The sequence below is a fragment of the Apium graveolens genome, chromosome 11, assembly GCF_009905375.1.
Source record: "Apium graveolens cultivar Ventura chromosome 11, ASM990537v1, whole genome shotgun sequence".
In the NCBI taxonomy this organism is placed as follows: Eukaryota; Viridiplantae; Streptophyta; class Magnoliopsida; order Apiales; family Apiaceae; genus Apium; species Apium graveolens.
Window position 1 is genome coordinate 170,545,334 of NC_133657.1, and position 22,169 is coordinate 170,567,502.

General features: G+C 35.8%; 1 protein-coding gene across 2 annotated transcripts; it reads right to left on the bottom strand.

The window, feature by feature from the left end:
• Positions 1 to 1,681: 1,681 nt before the first annotated feature.
• LOC141698239 (peptidyl-prolyl cis-trans isomerase CYP71) lies at positions 1,682 to 17,727 on the bottom strand. 2 transcript variants are annotated; one of them, XM_074502909.1, is made up of 14 exons: positions 17,457 to 17,727; positions 9,626 to 9,711; positions 8,744 to 8,832; positions 7,047 to 7,286; positions 6,842 to 6,963; positions 6,461 to 6,536; positions 6,176 to 6,283; positions 5,914 to 6,090; positions 5,573 to 5,790; positions 4,690 to 4,822; positions 3,944 to 4,167; positions 2,856 to 3,009; positions 2,318 to 2,445; positions 1,682 to 2,086 (listed from the first exon to the last, which is right to left on the bottom strand). In XM_074502909.1, exons 1-13 carry the CDS (start codon positions 17,627 to 17,629, stop codon positions 2,365 to 2,367), a joined length of 1,881 nt encoding a protein of 626 aa, XP_074359010.1. In that variant the 5' UTR covers positions 17,630 to 17,727; the 3' UTR covers positions 1,682 to 2,086; positions 2,318 to 2,364. The 2 variants fall into 2 exon arrangements, with proteins under 2 accessions (XP_074359010.1, XP_074359009.1); XM_074502908.1 differs by having other exon boundaries at positions 1,682 to 2,107.
• Between the last annotated feature and the right edge of the window lie 4,442 nt (positions 17,728 to 22,169).

Genomic DNA, 22,169 nt, shown 5'->3' on the forward strand with positions numbered 1-22,169 from the left:
GTCTCTAGAATTATATGTTTATTGGAGCCGTTGTCTTTAATTGCCTCATACTACCTCTTTGGTCTCGTCTCCCTTGCAACTTGAGTTTATTGTGATTAAGCTGTTGTGCAGCGGCTTTCTAAAATATAGAATGCAGATCATTGTTGCGTTACTTTTTCATATTGCATGATGGTTTTGTACTTAGGTTTGATCGTATAATTTTTATGGTCCTTTATGATATATTTTTCTTAATACTTTCTGGATATATTTGTTTCCAATAACACAATGATATAGGGAAATAGTGACTTGAACTGGTGACCTCGGGCTTTGGGGTAAAGATCGGAAGCGGGGGTGTGGGTGAAATATTGACTATCATAATCTGAACCATGCATCAGTGTATTGTAGATATCATAGTACTCTCTTTTTGTCTTATTAAATTCTATACATTACTTTTTGACATACATTGTCGTTTAAAGCATAGTTCCATAATATTTTTTTCAAATTTTTTTTCTGAATACAAGTTTTATGTTTAAATTTTTATTAAAAAAAAAATATTATGAAACTGTAGTTTATAAAATTTTTGAAATAAGTACAAATAGTGAATGTATAGAATCGGGTCGGAGGAGGTAGTATCTAACTAATGGTTCTTTGACCGTCTTGTCAGAATGTTTGCTGCATCTGATAATCATTAAGAGAATTCGGTTAAACAGTTATAAATCATTCAACACTAGGAGACCAAGGTTAGATGTGCTAAGATAACTGGGTGTGAACAAGACATTGGAAGTCTAAACCCTTATCAGCTCAATTACAGCTAATTTTCAATCTCATTGTGTATCTTGACATTAGGGCAGAGTATAGGGTGAAAAGTTCATGTCTTGTATGCCAGCCATGTTCCGAATATGAAGTTTTGATATAACCTAATATTAAGATACCTTGAAAGGATTGTTGAATTGCTTGAATCATTCTGATTATCATACATCAGTACCCTGCTAAGACCTTGAGATGAGGAGGTTAGTTTGGTTTTACTTTGGCATGGGGAATTGATTTTGGTTATCGCATCCTAAATAAATAGATGCCAACATATCTTTAGCGAAATCTTTGGTATCCTCTATCCATGAGCGAGGGCCAGACTTGCGAGTTGTGATAAATTTTGCAAAACTGATTTCGGTTTTTATAGAACTTAACAAGTCATAAACCCAAGTACGATGCATACTTGGCAGACAATCACCTTGTAAGATATAGACGGACTGTGATTTTAATTTCTCATCAAACATTTCTCAGAAAACAATAGCTAAACTGAGTAATATAAAATTTCAATTAATCCATCAAATTTGAACTCCTATTTTTGGTCGTGCAAGTTATTTAGAATATGCAACACAGAAAAATATTGCACACGTTTTCTATTTATACAAGAGGCCACACAATGCAGAACCTGTGTGTGCATGAAAACAATAGCTAAACTGACTAATATAAAATAAAAGTTTCCATATTGTCTCAAGAAACTAAAAGGGAAGAGAAAATGAAAAGACACCTTTTTCTGTATCAAGTTTAGAGGTTAATCCTAAAAGTCTGTAAATGGAATAAAAATAGAGTACGGCTAGGTTTACATAATTTTGTACAAAATATTTGTACAAAATGACATGACATTTGATGTGGGGTGTTTTATTGTTTTTGTTGATGTAAATGCAGGGGGTCATTCCAATTAAAACACACCACATGACATTATGTACAAAATTTTATACACCATTCTGTGCACCAAACATTTTCCATCAAAATAACCTCAGTAATGTACTGTCCCTACTGCATTTAAGACTGTCTAGGCGCGGAAAATCAAAACAGAAGAAACCACTTAAATTTGTTACAAATACAGATTGTAAACTTAATGTTCGAGAAAAGCTCGAAAAAATAAGAGCAGAGTTGCTTCTAATTTCCTTTGATGAACTGAAGAGTACATAGCCTCAAAGTAGCAAATGCAAGGAAATGTAGATTGACTGCAAACTACACAGATGTGGAATCGACAACCTCTTTTAAGCCATTATCTATATCTGTTCATGTGCATACAGCAGTGAGTACTTCACAAAGGAACGTCATCTTGAGCAAGCAACGCCTAGAACAACAAACATAATCACTACAAAAATAATTAAAAAAATAAGTGCATTAATAAAGGTGTCTTATAGTGATGTAATAGCATATATACACACTGTTATCAATAAAAACGGTTTATATTTCCGGCTTAAACCTACCAAAATTTGGAACTTTCAAGTTCTGTTATATAGTAATTGACACAGTTTAACACCATAATAGAATGATTAGAAGTTTATTTCTGGTCAAGGTGTACCTGTTAAGTTATCAAAGGTAGGTTGAACAGATCAAAGGATGGCCCTACTACTTGGGAACAGTCACATTTAGGATTTTTATGTCATCATATGGTTTGTCTTGCTTGTCTACCTTCGCTCTTTCTATATCCTGTACAAACATAGATTAATGAAAGGTTAAACATATGACTACGATTTACTGGCATATAAACAATACATTAATCCCATCTACCAACATGGCTGCAGAGTACAAACATAATTATATATCATTTGCTACATTTCTGCTGTTTAACACTTTTAACAGTCTGAAAAATCTCATCAGTATTTCACCTAGCATCAAATAGTGGATATAGCTTCTAAATGCAGTAAAAATACATAGAAGTCCAACATTAGCAGCCATGAACTTCACATTCAATGTTTTCACATTTGAGTCTGTAAATTTAGAAGCTGAACAATACTGTATACCATAGCAGTGACAGATATTTCTAGAATGAAAAGACAGGAAAAGAGGAATTAATTAACGGTCAGACAATGTTTGATACTGTAAAGGTCCGTCCGTACCTGTACCACATCCATTCCCTTCACAACTCTACCAAAAACAGTGTGCTTATTGTCCAGCCATGGAGTGGCGACAGTGGTGATAAAAAATTGTGAGCCGTTAGTGTTTGGTCCTGCATTTGCCATCGAGACTGTGAAAGGCCTATCATGCCGTAAACTGCAAACAGTACAATATAAACAATTAATATGATTAACAATATAATAATAATTCTGCACACAACATTTAATACAAATAACAATATTGTTGGAAGAGTTGAAACAACTCATAAAATTAATATATTAGAATAAAAATCACAGAATAACAACAAATTAAAAAAAAACTGTGCATAGCACGGAATATAAGCTTTATTATAAACCAAAGTACTTTAATATTGCAGATTCGCAACAAGGCTTCTGGTATAATCTGTATAACCATACAAAGCTATCATATGATATGTTTGTTAAAACCTACGTGTACAAGCTATATCATGTGACATGATTGTTTAAAACTCTGTCTACATTTCTTCCTTGAAGTAATAAATTTGTTTCCATGGGAACTGGATATCAAAAATTCATAAGTATGTTTATAAGACAATATCGGTAAATTAAATGGAGATCACTGCCATCTACACAGCCAATGGGGCCTCGTGCTGGTCATCTAAGGTTGAGTATACTTATTCTCTTTGATGTGTGGATGATATTAATATACAAGTGCTACAAAAAGTACTTCTAAGTTCTAACCATGATAACAGATAAAGCCTAACAATCACATCTCAACCACATTTTACAATTATATTAGATACAGATACTGGGAACAGATGCATTGGAAATGTGCATTTGCATATTCCAATTACTCCCTGGTGTTTAATTAGTTAACTACAAAATTCTAGTCTGCTGAAGATTAAGTATATACTCATGTTCCATCTTACCCACCAACCCTTTCCCTTCTTTCTGTCTTCTTTTAAACCTCAGTTCCAGTATGATCTTGAATATGTTTATCAATATGTTAATGATATAAAGATTAAAGTTATAAGTTATTACAGTAGCATTCCCATGCAGCATTCTGATAATCATAACATAATAGATGCTCACAATAATATAATGATTATCACCTTTTGTGGAACTCATCCTCGAACTCCCTTCCCCATATAGATTGCCCACCAGTACCATCTCCCAAAGGATCTCCAGTCTGTATCATAAAACCTCTGATGACCCGATGAAAAATCAAACTATCATAATATCCATTCCGGCAGTGGGTTGTAAAGTTCTCCACAGTTTTAGGACATTCTTCTGGATACAATTTCATGTGAACGTCACCCAATGTAGTGTGCACAATCTGGCACATTATCAATAAGAATAGAGACCATTAAAACAGTGAAAAACTCAGAGAGCACGAAAATGAAAAAGGATAACTCGAAGATAGGGCAGTAATAACATTCTTCTATATAACTTAGTTTTAAACATCTGGAAGTGAAATATAATGTCACTATTCATACCCTAAAAGCAGTTGTTTTAAATGAAAATGACAAGTTGAGATAACTTGTTATATTTTTTTATCGAATTAAAACCAACTTTGGGAAGTAACGGAAAAATGCTCAGGTCTAGTATTTCCGTTTTTTCTGACCACTGCATATTATTTTTATAACTCTTCAATTACAAAATTTGCAACTTTCACCACCATTTTTACCATTAAAGAAACTAGAAAGAAATGGTCTACAGTAGAAAAGAAATTAAAATTGAGAAGGTAAAGTTAACTGTAAAACAAAAAAGATTCTCCTAAAGAGATTCACGTGATCGTGGGCCATCAGCCATGTGTCTTAATGATGTTTCACAAAAACAGCTAAATGAAGAAACCTACCACATTGTCTGGAAGTGATGTCGTGGAAGATTTTCCAATATCGGACACAGCAAGAAGTTCATCAGCAGGAGGTTTTTCATTGAAAACATCTCTGCCTTTTGTTGCATCTTCAGGCTCTTCCGGTTCTCTCTGGCTAATAACACCATGAAGAATGTAAGTAATGCCACAAAAGAAATAGAATATCAAGCTCAACATGAATATCATGTATCTAAATCCAAAATAACATTTTTTTTGTTAATTCATTGTGCTAATATATACAGAGTAGTTTTTACTGACCACTAATCACAAAGGACTTAGGTCATATCAAGAGTGCGATGAGCATTTCTTATCACACAACTCAAAGGGGACATGTTTGTTTAGCATAATTAATTGGAGGATTTCAATTGATCCTTTTCAGAAAATCATAAGCTGCATGAGAATGTAGTATGCGCATAAGAAAGAGATAGGACTGCTGAAAAATCTGTGACACAGGCTAAAATATAAGGCGTATTAGAAGATGTTCAAGCATCTAGACACAAAGGAGGAGCAGAATACTATTTTCCAAATTAAAAAATCTAGAAAGGGGCCAGAGAGGCTTGGGCTGTTCATGAAGAGAGTAAACAACTAAATATGAGGCATGCATCTTACCCACCCGAGACCTTTTCTACAGGCGGGGGTACATTTAGTTTGGATTATGCATTAATATTAGTTCGGATATTAACATGATGAAGTCATCGGTGGTATTTCTTACTACATTTATGCTAACACAATTAAAAGAACTATATTTTATTAAAATGAGAACTTATAATTTAAAATTACCTCCAGATATATACCTTAATCGGTGCATCTACGAAAAATAATAAGACTTAAAATTCTACTAAATGTGCTTCAACACTTGTACTACCTGAACAAATAAATGCGGTGTTTCTTGAAAGCACAACATAATAGCGTAGGATCTATGAGAGGTTCTTTGCTTTCATTTGCATTCACAGCAGCAGCAGGAATTTTTCGTACTCTTTTGCTGCTCCGATCACCTTGATACAAGGCAATCCTCAAGAATCTATCATTGTTCTCCACCTTCCCTAGAATTCGGGAGACTTTATTTGTATGTAAATTTACAACCTAAAAACACAAGTACAATATAAGTACATTAGATACATAAAAAGAGAAAAGTACCTCAGAGGATTATATTGCATATCAACATATTTATGCAAGTATGCAATTTCAGGGCATCACATGTCTTACTTTAATGCCAAGGAGGGTCGCGTAAAGAAGGAAGTTAGAACTTTCATCAAATAGCGCATTTGGCTGTGGGGCACTTTCTGTTTTCTCAAATTCCTTCTCAACAGCCATCCTTCGTCCAAAATCAATAGCTTCAAGCCGGTATAAAGGGGCATCGCTTCTCTGTAGATCTTGTGCTACCTAATAAAAACAAAGGCTTTATCTTAAAGACATTTTTATGGAACAAAACATTGTAAATTAACATGATTAAAGATTTATAGCATACCTCTAAGGACTCATCATAAACCCGTCTTAGTTTGCCTGTTCTGAACCAAAATACACGTATTCTGCGATCCGGTGATGTGATGCAAAATTGCTTACCGTCGGGACTTACCTGAAAACCATACAAGAATGTACCCTTCATACTGAATAAGAGAACTACACCTCACATGCAGAGATTTTCAAACAAGATCACAGGTACATGTTTGTGTGTTTTGTAAATGCTCAAGTTCATAACAAGACAATATAGTATTAGTACAAATAACATAGTAAAATCATAAGAGTAGTTTACCTCAATTGAAGAAACAGTTGTTTTACATTTCAAAATTTCAAAGAGGTCAGTGTCACTTTTGTATTCGAACTTCACCCTGTATACAACCAACAAAATATAGACTATATTTAGGATGCCATAAAATAGACAAGAAGCTCTGTCAGTAAGATAATTTGATACAAATTGATAATATTATGTTGGGATACTACAAACTCAGATCTGTGTACTGCACAGAATACTATATATAAGGGAACAACCTAGAAATTGACAGAATCACAGAATTAGCAAATATATATCGAAATATATCTTATCTACTACACTTAAATCTTCTTTATTTATGGTTGGACTATGCTAATGTGCAACAAGATATACACGCCAACAAGGTAAATATGTTACACGTACTCATCTTCTGGGAACTTAAGTGTGGAAGGGTTCCAGTACTCAATAATACCCTTATCATCTGCTGAAATCATAGAATCAAGTACTTGGTTGTACTTCATAACCTTTACTGGGCCCAAGTGTATCTGTGAGCGACAAAATAACTCATAAGAGCAAGAATGGAAGGTTACACATTAACACTCAGGTAAAACTTATCAAAATGACATACATCTTTTGAGATAATGGCTTCACTTGAACCATCCCGAGCATCATAAATATGCACTGATGGGGAATTACGATCGCTAACTGCAAGTTTAGCTTTGACATCCCCTTGTTTGTAAACCCATTCAACAGTACCAGGTATGTATGGAAGTCGCAGCATAACCATCATGTCATAGTTGACCACATCGTAAATTTTTACAGAATGGTCATTTGAAATTGTGCAGCAAAGTAAACCGTCAACACTGACCTACATAGTTAAACCAAGTCAAAATGATGATCATAATCATGACAGGATTCATAACATATTTGAAAACATAAAATCCTATCAAATTAGTAAAAGAAACATAGTGCGCTATAAATCAAGTGAAGCGAGCCATTTTCAAGACAATTGTTCCCACTTTCCAGTCAAAACCACAAACTGTTCAGATGCCTTCATTAAGCATTACAGAAGGAACAAGGGGGTGAAGAAAGGTGTAAAGCCTGGCGCAAAAAATAATAAAATACGAGTAACTTATGTCACAAGCTCCTCCCAAATATGAACCTGGCACTATAATTATGCACCTACAGTGAGAGGCATGGATCAGTCACAAGCTTAATGAGGTATTTAGCTAACGCACGACATGTACTAGTCCCTTGTTGGGGACTAAGCACTCAACTGAGTCCCATGACTTGGCTTTTACACCCGGAATTTTATTTGGCTACGGTTACGTCCCTATTGTCAACATAATGTAGCAGGAGAGCTGGATTTTCCTTGCTACACAAGTTCTAGGGTCCTTTTAAAGTAATCAAGCATGTGATGGAGTTTCCTGTGCTCTAAACCCTAATTTGTAATTCAGAATGTTTCAGATTTTCCTGCTTAAAGTGTTCACAGTTCCATGAAAAGTTTCTGTTTCACCTCCTATTCTACCTTGTCATAAGCTAAAGTGGTACCACAATCATGTTCAGATCTTCGTTCCACACTTATTAAGGCTACACAGATTTCATAGTGCAATGGATGGGCCGCCTGAAGCCACTTTAAAGCCGCAAATCCATTTTAGAAATTATAACCAAAATTTAACCTTATGATCAAGCTTGTAATTCCAGGGGAACTCATATAAAGGCTTAAGAATGCTTTTGTTGGTCAGAAGTAAAGCAGGAAAGGGAGATGATGATTACAATAACTATATTTGCTTTCTTAGTTATATCAAAATTAAACAAGAGTACGAAAGTTAGAAGTCCTCTTAAAATATGGAAGACCTAAAATAAGTAATATGCAAAAACTCTTTTACAAGAACCTTATCATGGGACCATAATATGCAAACATATAAAACGAGTGCTCATATCCAATAATAAGTGCAGAGACATAACATCTGACTACTCTATTCACTCAGAAAATGGCGTCTCTTAAACTTGCAAGGGAAATGAGTAATGACAAATGAGATTATGAGCAAGGATTGTCAATGGAAAAAGGAAAAGGGAGATTAATCACAATTTTTATCCATCCGCAAGAAAATAGAATTCAAATCTAATTCCCTAATTATTAATGACTGCTACAAGATTACCCTGTGGCATATCAATTTGTTTTTTAAGCATGAAACTTCTTATAGTCCAAGCACACAATCGGCGAAGAAGTATTATTTAAATCTCACATGTCTAGAATGTGGAACAACCAACAGAAAGAATTAACAGAACAGCAAAAACAAAGATTAAGGACAGGAAACTCACGGCCAAGCCTTCTATAGGGCCCAGGTGGGATCTGAAATGCTTTGCAAACTCAATACCCATTCCTTTTTTCTTCCAAAATTTTAAGTGTCCTAGAAGAAATAAAGCAAAATTAACAAAACTAAGGATGGCCACAAAGATAACATATCATCCAGTAATCATGTAATACAGCATACTTCACTTTTATTAAATCAATTGTTAATGCTGTTACATGCATCGCTAGAAGATAGTTACATTCATAATCCTGTTCAGAAAAATTTCCAATACAGGAACAAGCTATAACTTTCACTTGTTAGATGTCAATTCTGACCAACAAATTTGGTCTTAATGAAATGTTTGGCTTTCAAAAGGATTCAAATTCAGATTTTGTTCAATTCCATGACATTCAAGAATTCAAGTTTGAGAATATGAAATAATAACTCAATTCATGTCATTTGAAATGAATGTCACGTCTCCGAACACAATCTAAAAGTAATAAGGCTATAAGTAATAACACATATGGCAAGCACCACCAACATGAATGTCTCCTTGTTCCTCGAGCAATCAGAAGTAACAAAACATAACGCACATTAGATTAAATTGAAAATTTTTCTGTAGATGCATCAGTAAAAGATTATGATATCCAAAACTCTGTCAACATCTCTTTTTTGGGAGAGAAAAATAAACTTCATTTCAAACTGCCACCGCGAAGTCAATTCGAGGGAAGGAAGTTCTGTAAGTTAAATTTGTCCAGAAAACAAAACACAACATTAACTCTTGAAAATATAAAATATATATCACTATATACACTAGTCATATATACGCACGATTGTTTGCTGCACAATTGCATATACAGTACGTATCTACAACTTATGTCCACAAGCATATATGCTAATGTAGACTTACCATCAAGACTACCGGTAATGAAAAAATCTGCTGCAGATACTGCAACATGTGTGACCACATCCCGATGCATGTAACTTTTCTCATACCTGTAAAATGACAAACACGGTTAGGAATCCCTGCAAGTCACAATATTTGCTAAGCTCAAAGTAGACTTCTTGTAAAATGACAACACACGCCTTTATAACCAGGCCATGCAAAAAGAGGACATGTTTACCCGTCCAATATTAGGTGCTATGCACCTTCTTTCCAGCATATATTATGTCATTATCTTTCTTACCAATTATCACTAACTAATCTTTTTTATGACTCGTTTAAAAGAATTTTATTACTATAAACTTAATTATTTAAATTTATTATATTTCAATAGTTTTTAGCCCTATCTGAATTAGTCCCTTTACAAACACAAAAACAACCCGATTTTCAAATTGTCACCCCTACATTATATAATCTAACTATGTCAAGAATTTGAGATCCAACATGTTTGAATTACACTGTCACTGAAACTGCAATACGAAAGCAGCTTAAGCGCAAAGCAAGGCCAGGCACATGCTTCGGGTTTCAATTTAAAAATTCCTAGCGCACGCTTTAAAATCGAATTGTTTAGACTTGAGGAAGCGACGTGAGTCATCGGTATACCTATAATCAACCTTATTAAACTTAAAGTTGAAATTTAAGTGTATTGGAGCTATCTCACCCGTTCCAGTACCCAATGCAAGACCCAGTTGGAGGCACTCAGTATAATTGATGTTGATCCTCAGTATTTCATAAGCCGCCTCTAGGTTTATTTGTCGATTATCGGTCAGATATAACAAACCAGGATGTTCGCAATCGACAGATGTGACATCGTAGTAATTTTTTGACTATAATGTCATATATTTTGATTGTGAACGTCCCGGTTTGTTGGATGAACCTGATCAAATTTCGACAAAAAACACCCAGAGGCGGCTTCTGAAATACTGAGAAGCAACATCAATAATACTGAGCGCCTCCAGCTGGGTCTTGCAACTGGTGACAGCTCCAATTTCAACTTTGAGTTCAACTGGTGATATGCCACATTTCTCGTGTCATCGCAATCAAAAAAAAAGAAAGCACGCTTTATGGTAGTATAACTAAACATGTTAATATGATTTAATTAAATTAATATAGTAAAACACTTATCAGAGAAAAAATTGAAGAGGAGGTAAACTAGGCATTCTTAGAACACACAGATACTCTACAAGGAAGTTCATTTCGTCCGGATAAAAGTAATCAGGAAAGCAACTATTCTACTCATACTAAAGATTTTAGCTAGTACCCAAGCTTAAGAGATGATAAAAAATTGGTGTAAAACTATTGTTGCCGATTTTAACAAAGTATAACTGAACAATTGACTATAAAGAGTATAAACATTAGTTCTCGGTAGCATGAAAATAAAACCCTTGATACTCTATTCATTTAAGCTCAACTCCTAGAATTGTTTGGGTAAGTAAAACATAACTAAATAACCAGAAAACAAATTCACTTGTACTACAAAGTTAATGGATAGTAATAAGCATGTGAAAGTGACTTGGGTAGGCTTGAAATGACGGGTGTAACAAGTACGTCAAGGTAACTTGGTGAGAACTGAGATAGTAGTTGTCACAACTGTGGTTATTATATTCTTTTGGCGGGAGGCTAATACGTAGTCGTTTTGATCAAGTTAAAATAGAGTATTGATACGATGTCGTTTCTCAAGGAATAATTGTCAGTTATAAGCAATTGTGTGCGACAAATCCTTAGTCATTAGAATGCCATCTGTCTTGACTTTAGTGGAGCATGGCTGCTATATATGTATGACAACTATCATCTTTGGGATTATGAAAAATGAATATTGTCTTTTAGCTTTTCCCTTTATTCTAGCTTTATTCTGCATTTTCTTAGCTATAGCATAAAAGTTACAAACCCTAGTATTGGGTTTGTGACAACTTGGTATCAGAGCACATCTTGGGCTCATGGCGGACAAGGGGATCGTACGGAAACATGAGAAATCCATCACCGCCATGGAGGGGAGGATTGAACAAATCAATGGTGTGGTGGGGCAGATTCAAACTACGATGGGAGAACAACAGTTGCAGACTAACACCAAGATTGAGGCGCTTGTTAATCAAGTTGGGCTATTAACTAAAGCAGCTGAAGATCCGAAGATTGGGGTGGGAGAGTTCATGAAGTTCGTTAACAAGGAACCCGTTACAGATAATAACAGAGAGAATTCAGATCTAACGCAAGGTAAGGGCCAACAAACCCCAACTCATTTTGGTACACAACTTATTGCACACACGGAAGGGCAGGGAAGTGTTCATCAAAGAGTAATCACACCTATTCCTGAAATATCTCACAGTGCTCAATCAGGTCATAAGGAATCTGATGTTTTCCCTCAGGGATGGGTTTACACCCAAAACCCCCCTCTCCACTTTAGTCAGGGTGTACCGTACAATAATAATGGTTACACAGCGCAAGCATTCATACCTGAGAAACCCTCACCACTACATACACCGTTGACTCACCCTTTCATGCCACCTCCACAGTACCAACAGATTACTTACACCCAAACCACTTTTCAATCACAAGGGCAAAACATTGTTTCATAACCAAAACCTCCATAATCACCAGCAAACACCATATCACCTGGTCCCAAAATAATGACACTGTACAGGGTAAACCACACATGGGATTTGGGCCTCTCAGGGTACCTAAATTGGATTTTCCTCGATTTGATGGTAAGGACCCTAGGGTTGGGTGAATAAGTGTGAAAAGTTCTTCATGATTAACCCTCTTATGGACTCAAAAACCAAAGTTATATTTGCAACACTGCATTGTGAAGGGGAAGCGGACATATGGGTCCAAAATGTGTTAAATGAACAACCAGGGATGATGTCGGAGCAGTTCATCGAGCTAGTGTATCATAGATTTTCCAAAGGGAGGGTGTGAAAATATTGTGGGTCAGTTTAATAAGCTTACACAGAAAGGACGAGTGGAAGAGTATATTAACCAATTTGAGGAATTAAGGAAATATGCGGTGTCAGTGGATGGAACTCACCACGAGAGCTATTATGTTGACAGTTTCTTGAGTGGACTCAAGGAAGAGATTTCGTCAGCACTGTATCTTAACAAGCCATTAAATTTGAAAGAGGCAAGAGATAAAGCAAGGGGCCAGGAAACCTTGATTGAAGTTATGGATAGAAGAAACAAAAGTTTTAAGGCGAGTACGGGATTGACAGTGACCAAGCCAACCTTGCAACCTGGGAAGCTCAATTTCTCACCCTTAAAGGAAAGCAGTCCAAAGGGGTTACCTACAGGGGTAAAACGGTTGAGTTATAGTGAAATAATGGGAAAAAGAGGCAAGGGTTTATGTTTTAACTGTGATGAGAAGTTCAGTATTGGGCACGTTTGCAAAAATAAGCAAATTTTTATGATCAGGAAGTGTTGATTGGAGAAACATATGAACCTAAATTATTTTGGGAATTGGAGGAAGAGTGTAATCCGTGGGTGATTTAAGGTGAAGAGGGTAATACAGGGAATGTTTCAATTGCTTTGTCCCTACATGCTATATTTGGAACACAAGGGTTGCACACCTTGAAGCTGCAAGGAAGCATCAAAAGCAGAAAGATCAGTATCTTGATTGACAGTGGATCCTCCCACTCGTTTATAGCTCAATCATTAGTTAAGCAGGTGAAATTACAAGTAAGTCACTGTACTGATCTGAGCATAACTATAGCTAATGGTGAGAAGTTACCCTGCAACCAGGTGGCTCCGGGAGTGAAGTGGAGTATGTCAGGAGAACAGTTTAGTTACAATATGAATGTGCTTCCTTTGGGGGGTTATGATATTATCTTGGGAGTGAACTGAATGAAGTTAGTTAGCCCTATGGTTTTTGATTTCCAGCATGGGGTAATAACAGTCAAATGGAAAGGACAAAGAGTTGAGCTGCATAATGACTTGAATGCTTCAACTGGAAAAATCATAGCTACTACTAACATTGAGGTGTGCCTCAAGGATGATGTATGTTTCTTATGTCAAGTTGTGGCCATTGAAGGGGAGACTGGTGCATCTGTAGAGATACCCCCAAGAATAGGAAAAATTCTGAATCATTATTTTGATTTGTTTGAAGAACCACAGGGATTACCCTCGCCTCGAACTCATGATCACCTGATTCCATTGATCACCTGATTCCATTGAAGGAAGGCAACGATCCTGTTAGTTCAAATCCTTACATATGTCCTTATGTGCAGAAAAATGAAATTGAGAAGATTGTTAAAGAGATGCTGGCTAGTGGAATTGTGAGACATAGCACCTCACCATTTGCATCTCCTTTGTTGTTGGTGAGGAAGAAGGATATGAGCTGGAGGTTGTGTGTTGACTACAGGGCTCTCAACTCACTTACAATTAAAAATAAGTACCCCATACCCATAATTGAAGAAGTATTGGCAGAGTTAAAGGGAAGTGTTGTATATTCCAAGTTGGATTTGAGGAGCGGGTACCACCAAATCAAAGTTCACCCTTCTGATACTCATAAGACTGCGTTTAAGACTCATGAGGGTCACTATGAATTCATGGTGATGCCATTTGGGTTGAATAATGCTCCAGCTTCATTTCAGGCTATAATGAATGATGTATTTTCTGCATGCAAGAGAAAATTTGTGCTAGTTTTCTTTGACGACATTTTAGTCTATGGTCCTGACTTGGATTCACATGAAAAGCACCTGCAGCTCGTCTTTGATGTCTTGAGGGCGCATTAGCTATATGTCAGGAAGAAGAAGTGCTCTTTTTCAGCTAACTCTGTTGAATACTTGGGACATATTGTGTCAAAGGAAGGGGTTTCTGCAGATAATAAAACGTGCAAGCTATGATTCAATGGCCTCTGCCAAGTACACTTAAAGCCTTGAGAGGGTTTTTGGGTCTTACTGGTTATTACAGACGGTTTGTAAGGGGTTATGGTATATTAGCTAAATCTCTAACTCAGATGCTCAAAAAGGGTGGTCTCCACTGGACTACAAAGGCTCAAGCAGCCTTTAAGAAATTAAAAATGGCCATGTCCGGTACCCTTGTGCTAGCAATGCCTGATTTCACAAAGCTATTTATTGTTGAAACAAATGCTAGTCACATAGGCATAGGTGTTGTACTCATGCAGGAAGGGCAACCCTTGGCCTTTCTTAGCAAGGCACTCAGCCCAAGACATCTGGGATTATCCACATATGAGAAGGAATTTTTGGCAGTAATCATAGCAACACAAAAGTGGAGAACTTATTTACTTGATCAAAAATTTGTTATTAAAACAGATCATGAGACCTTGAAATATTTCATGGAGCAGAAGTTAACAAATTTACTACAACAGAAATGGTTATCCAATATGTTGGGATTTGATTATGTTATATCCTACAAGAAGGGAAAAGACAATGTAGTGGCAGATGCATTGTCAAGATTACATGAAACTGCTGGAGAATGCACTGGTATACATATAAGGCGGCTAACTTGGAAGACTGAACTTAAGGCCAATTATGAGGGGGACACTAGGGTGCAAGAATTATTGACACAGTTTACACTCACTGTGCTATGCCATCAGATTATAGCCTCCAAGATGAATTGCTGTTAAGACAAGGAAAATATTATGTGGGTTCAGCAGCTAATATGAGAATTAAGATCATTGAGGCTTTGCACTGTGGTACTAACGGTGGACATTCCGGGGTGCAAACTACCACCAGGAGGATTGAGAACTAGTTTTACTGGTCCAAGCTTAAGCAGGAAGTAGTTACATGGGTGCAAGAGTGTGATGTCTGCCAAAGAAACAAGAATGAACATGTCCCAATTCCTGGCTTATTACCAATACTTGGTGCAGCTTGGGAGACTATCTCAATGGATTTTGTTGAAGGGCTGCCAAAATCCCACGACAAGGATACTATCTTGATAATTGTTGACAAACTTACTAAATACTGCCACTTAATTGCTCTTACTCATCCTTACACGGCAACCACAGTAACCCAACATGTATTGGATAATGTGGTTAAGTTACATGGTGTGCCTAAAGCTATCATCTAAGATAGAGATCCTGTCTTTGTCAGTAAATTCTGGGGAGAATTGTTACAAGCAAGGGGACCAAGATCAAATTAAGCACAACATAACACCCTCAAACTGATGGTCAAACAGAGAAGGTGAATCAGTGCATTGAAATGTATTTGAGATGTACTACTGGTCAGAAACCAAAACAGTGGTCTAAATGGCTTTCTATGGCAGAATGGTGGTATAATACCTCCCACCACTCTGCCATTGGTATGAGTCCTTACAAGGCTCTAAATAATCAACAACCACCCTCAGTGAATTTTCAGACTCCAACAACTAAAGTCATGGTTGTTGATGAGCTTTTAAAAGAAAGGATGGAAGTCCATAGGCTAGTGAAGGAGAATTTAGTGAAGGCCCAGGAAAGAATGATTTGGTTTGCTAACAAGGGAACGTCAGATAGAGAATTCCAGGTGAATGATTAAGTGTACCTTAAATTATAGCCTTACAGGCAATCATCTGTGCAGACCAAAAGCAACCACAAATTATTAGCCAGATATTTTGGTCCTTACAAGGTTTTAAAGAGGATTGGGAAGGTTGCTTATCAGCTGGAATTACCACTAGGGGTAAAAATACACCCTACCTTCCATGTTTCACAGCTAAAAAAGAAGATTGGCAGCAAGGAGGTAATTCAATTCAACCTACCATAGCTTATGGAGGAAGTAACTTCTTCAGTGCAGCCTACAGTGGTGCTTGACAGAAAATTATTCAAGAAAGGAAATAGGTACAGTGGAGTAATGGGGACAGCAGCTGAAGCTACTTGGGAATTATGGGAGGAATTTACCAAAAAATATCCTAATTTTCAGCCTTGAGGACAAGGTTTATTTTAACAGAAGGGGAGTTGTCACAACCGTGGTTATAATGTTCTTTTGGCGGGAGACTAATACATAATCGTTTTGATCAAGTTAAAATAGAGTATTGATACGATGTCGTTTCTCAAGGAATAATTACGATGTCGTTTCTCAAGGAATAATTACGATGTCGTTTCTCAAGGAATAATTGTTTGTGCGTGACAAATCCTTGGTTATTAGAATGCCACATGTCTTGGCTTTAGTGGAGCATGGCTGCTATATATGTATGACAACTATCATCTTTGGGATTATGAAAAATGAATATTGTCTTTTAGCTTTTCCCTTTATACTAGTTTTATTCCGCATTTTCTTAGTTATAGCATAAAAGTTACAAACCCTAGTATTGGGTTTGTGACAGTAATGGTCCAATTAGTAAACTCAAGTAGTAATAAAATAATAGTCCTACTGCCAAGTAACTTAAAATGTACCCTAACATTATTTGAAGCTTGGAGGAAGTAATTAGAGATGAAACGCGGTGTGCTCGTTAAATGCAAGCACAGGGCTAATATATTTCAAATATTAGAAAAATGTTAAATTCCAATTAATATCATTTCAGGTTTGTTACATGTCCCAATCTTGCATTTTTCTAGGATTCCCTCTAAATTAGTAAAAGAAACTCCTATTCGTTCTCAACCACGACGGTTACAAGTTTACAACACAATATGAAGCTCGAATATGTCAAAAATTAGGTCTAGTATACTCTTAACACACAAACGGAATACACTAGTAAGCTAAGAAGTAAATGTCATTGTAAGGGTGAGTTGTTTTGGAGACGTCTAGTAGACAGTACTGACATAATTTCGAAATACGAAAGAGGCAATACACTGAATTGCGGGATATAAAATCGACACAATAAAGTAATAAAACCTAAACAGTTTAAGCATATACAAAAATAGATGGGGGGTGCATACATATTGGCGGAGGGGAGAGAATCGAGATAAGCTTGTTCGAACTGGAGAGGACGCTTGCGGCGAATTTGAGGAGCTGGACCTGGTCCCACCATTGCTTCCTCTTCCTCCACGTCATCCTCAACTGCCACGGCGGCAACTGGCTCTTGGATCTCCGGTTGTTTAGGTGAATGCATATTGAAACAAAATTGATTGTGCTTTTTGGGGGTTTATGTGAGGGTTGTGTAAATTTACGGGCAGGAAGCGGGAAGGCTTTGGAATCTTTTTGTGTCGGATTTTGTTGGCCCAATCTCGATTGGACTTTTTTAGGAAAGTAATGAAAGTAGTCTTGGACGAATGAGTTGGAATGGATCGGACCCGGCCCAACAGATACCAATTACACTACAATTTTTTTTCTACTTTTTTTATCAAAAATTAAAGCAGATTTCATTAATAACTTGAAAAACACTCAATCGGTATAAACCCCCATCATAATAAATAGAGCTAAACAATTAGTCGTTCTGTAAACAATTAGTCGTTCTGTTTCCGGATTCCTTAACAAACTGAATACAAATATTATAAAAATTAAAAATAAAGATAATGATTTCTCAAACAATCGAGCATGCATCTCCCCCGAAAATGATAACTTCACAATTGACCCTCACATTAATTTCATTGATAGTGCAATGTTCAGAGGACTCAGTTCCAATAAATGAGCTTAGAGGCCTCATGTTATAAATAAATATTTTTTGTAAGAGTTGAGCAAATGCGATTTTCACCACCGTTCCTAACGCAACCCAACTATCTACCTATCAGACACCAGCTATATATCTGCCGAAAGTATTGTTGATGCGAGATATTCAGATCTCCCAATACACCATTAAATTCATTTTCAACACAACCACCACATCGCACAAAACGAGATACATCGCATAAAGCGAGACAATCAAACGCACAAATAATAACTTAAACATAACAAAACGAAAAAGACCCAAAATTTAAAGATCTCGGAATAACACTAAATTTTAATATGTTGTTAGACCAGAGAGTTTGAATCCAAAAACTGAATTTTATTATAAAATTCGAGCTCTTACCTTACTAGATCTGAAAAACTAAAGTGAAGAATTCCCATGAATTTTTCGAGTTTTGTGAAATAAATCTTGATTTTATTGAAAAAAAAGTAAACAAAATGAGGAGATGGAGATGGGGATGGGGATGGAGATGGAGATAGGTAAAAAGGGTGGAAAAGAGGATAGGGGCTACGGTTGTGGAGCGTCTAACTCTCATGCGAGAGAGAATTAGGTTAAATAAGTTTACACTACTATCTTTTAAAACTTATATTTTTTACAATTATCAAAAGGGCTTTTTAGAATAATACTAAAAAAATTATAAAAGTTAGTATTTTTGATAATTTCTCTTATTAAAAATATATCACGTTTACGACTAAAATGCAGAATGTGTACTCGTAGTTCGCCAAAAATGCAAAATGTGTACCTATATTTTAAGAAATTGCATAATGTGTACCTATAGTTTAGACTTTCGTGCAAAAGGTGTACCGGCGTTAACTTCGTTCTAACACCGTTAGTAAAAAAGAAAAAGTTAGGTGGCTATTTTGTAATTTTCCAAACTGACGGCTATAACCCATGTTGTACATACATAACCCGATTCAAAAGTTGGATCATATTTTATCCAAATATAAAATCGTAGGCCTTACACACAATTGGGTGAAAATCGAAGCTCATTTGTGCCTGAATATTGGAATTGTGGTCGATTTGTTGTCCAAATAACAGCTTGGACGGTGGCAAATGCCGGAAGGAGGTTTCTTGGGTGTGTTCAAGGTAGGAGGGACTGCAAATATTTTCGATGGATTGATGAACATGTTTGTCATCGAGGATGATTGGTAATTTGTGATTTACGCTTTAGATTGAGAGCTCTAGAAGCAGAACAACTCAATAATCCAATATGGGCTGACAAAGACATTGAAGGTTAAGATCGGGGGAATGTTCGTTCAAAAATTTATTATGGGATAATTATATTGTTATTTATTGTGTGTATGATTGTATGTAATGGGTTTTGTAATGTTAAAGAACCAGACAATGAAATGTGAAGTTGTAATGAAAATTTTAATGTAACGTTCTTGTACTTGTTAAATATGAATGGAGTGTTGATTGCTGTTGCTTAAATTATGCTCATATTTGTTGCGTAAAAATCAATAGACATAAGCACGTTATAAGAACAATACTAATCATTCTTAATTAAAAAGTCATTTATTTAGATAATAATGGTGATAAAACATGGTTTAATCCAATGAATGGGGAAACAATACATAAGATTTTCAAGCCATCTTATCTGCAAGGAAGAGGCCTTGGATATGGTGGTGGCACATTAACATCTTCAAGGCCACCATGGTTATTGATGGCCTCATTGGAAAGAGCAGCAGCAACAAGATTTGCAGAGCCAAAGATGAGCACAATATCACAAAAATCCCACTTTTCAAACATTATATGCCTGATCATCAAAAGCAGATCAAACATGACAAAGTCTTCATGAGGGTTGAGTACATGATTAACAACTTCCTCATTTCCATACTCCATAATGACATACATATTTTCTCTCTTCCATGCCATCTTCAAATCATACCAGATGGACCAGAGGTCTGCAGTCAGTGGCACTGATAAGCCAATCATACTCTTGCACTCTTTAATCCAGTTTTCATTAAAATCTCTCATGATGCAGTCACTGAAGCCCTCATACGAGACCTCACAAAGTACCCCTTGACATTCATATTGGCAATCCCTGCATGAGACTTGCTCTAAGTAAACATATTTAGAGTAGCTTAGATAAAATATAAAATTATTTGTATGAATGGCTAAACAATTAAGAAAGTACTGAAATTTATAAGCAAAAAATTATAAGAATACACTCTCAAGGTTTGAACCACCAATAGGACTATCAACCACTTTCATTTAAACTTGATGCAGTCAAAAACTTGGTAATATAATTGTCAATTCCCAAATCATATAGTTGAAATTGCAGCCAAAATAAGGACTATCTGCCATTAGCCTATAAACCAGCATATCTCGTTGATACCAGCATATGTTAAATATATAAAAGTATGTTACACACTTAAAAATTATAAAAATTGTTATAAAAGTAACATAAATATCATCCATTTAATGGATGCTAAAAATCCATAGGCTGCCAAAAATATTTAACATATTTGTTATAATTGAACCACATACTTCTTCTTCTTAATTTTTTCATGGAGCCTTCTTGCTTAAATTTTCTTTTCTTGCATTTACAACTGTTTCCAAATTTTTCAAGCTAGTCTTGGAACTGACGATAGCGCTGGAGCTGTTTGGTTGTACTCCAAGAGAGGTATGTGATACAACAAATGTTGGTTGAGAGTGGGTTGTAAAGATTCCACCTTGATTTTCAGCTTCATTAATAACTCCCACATTGGCCTTCTTCTTTAAATTTACAAATTTTAATTGTAATGGTATGTCTCCCCCTGCAACTATACCCTTTGACTTTATATTTGTTGCAGGCTTCTTGATAGGTGCAGAATTTGTTGCTTTAGCCTTTGTAGCCTTCTTAGTAGTACTTGCAGCTCTAGTAGCAGTTTATTCCTCTCTTTGTACTGACTTCTCTGGTTTCTGACCCTCAAAGTTGAAGTCAAATTAAAATTTACATATAAAAGGACTTCAAAAAATTAAAAATGTCATAATGCATTTCTAAAATATACCTTAGCTGGACTTGTATTGTGTTTTTTCTCTCCACGATAGCTATATTTCAAGGTGGTATTCCTCCTCACAAGCTTTGTAACATCACCTTTATCTTATTTAGGGTCATTTTTGTAGTCCCTTATTTTCTTAGGTCTACCAGGAGCTATCTTCACTAAAGAAGGCATAATATTTGGATTTCCAGATACTTTGTCCCACTAATGCTCACTGTTAATAAGTTCAAGAGTGTGTGTGTGTAACATGACAAAAATATTGCTTTAGTATATGTCTTGTGAATAAGCTCTGAAATTTCCAAGTTCCTCCACTTTATACATGCACATGCATGGTAACATGGAAGTCCAGTGAGTTGGTATTTTCTTCATGCACAAGTGTGATTTTCCATATCTACCACCATTTCATGACCACCATCTATCACAGTTACTAAATATCTGGCCTTTCCAGACCATTACACCATACAACCTCCAATGAAGCTCATTGATCTAGGTAAACAAAATAGAATTTAAACTTAATTTCATATAGATAATTAAACAAGTTAATTTAAGTGCACTTACTTGTTCACTTTCCTCCTGAAACAAGGACAAATAGGGTTGAGAGAGAGTAAGTTTTGAACATTTTGTCTCTCCTTGTCTGAATTCTTATTATAACACTCTTATGCAAATCTTGAAGCAGACCAATGATGGAAAGATCTATGTATTGTCTAATACTGTTGTTGAAAAACTCACAATGGTTATTCACAAACATATCAGACAAACAATTTTAAATACATTTTTAGTCCATTGTGATCTAGGTTTTTACATAAACCAATTATAGTACTTCTTTGACAATTGCATAAGTAAGAAAATTAGCTTGTGTAGACAATAAGGATGACTACAATTTTAACACAATTAATTACGTTTTATAGCTCATCCATATGTTTGGTGAACATTAGTCTGTTAGCCCTTATTGCAAGCCATAAAAGTTTTCTTAAAATTATCCCTTTATGATCTTTAACCAT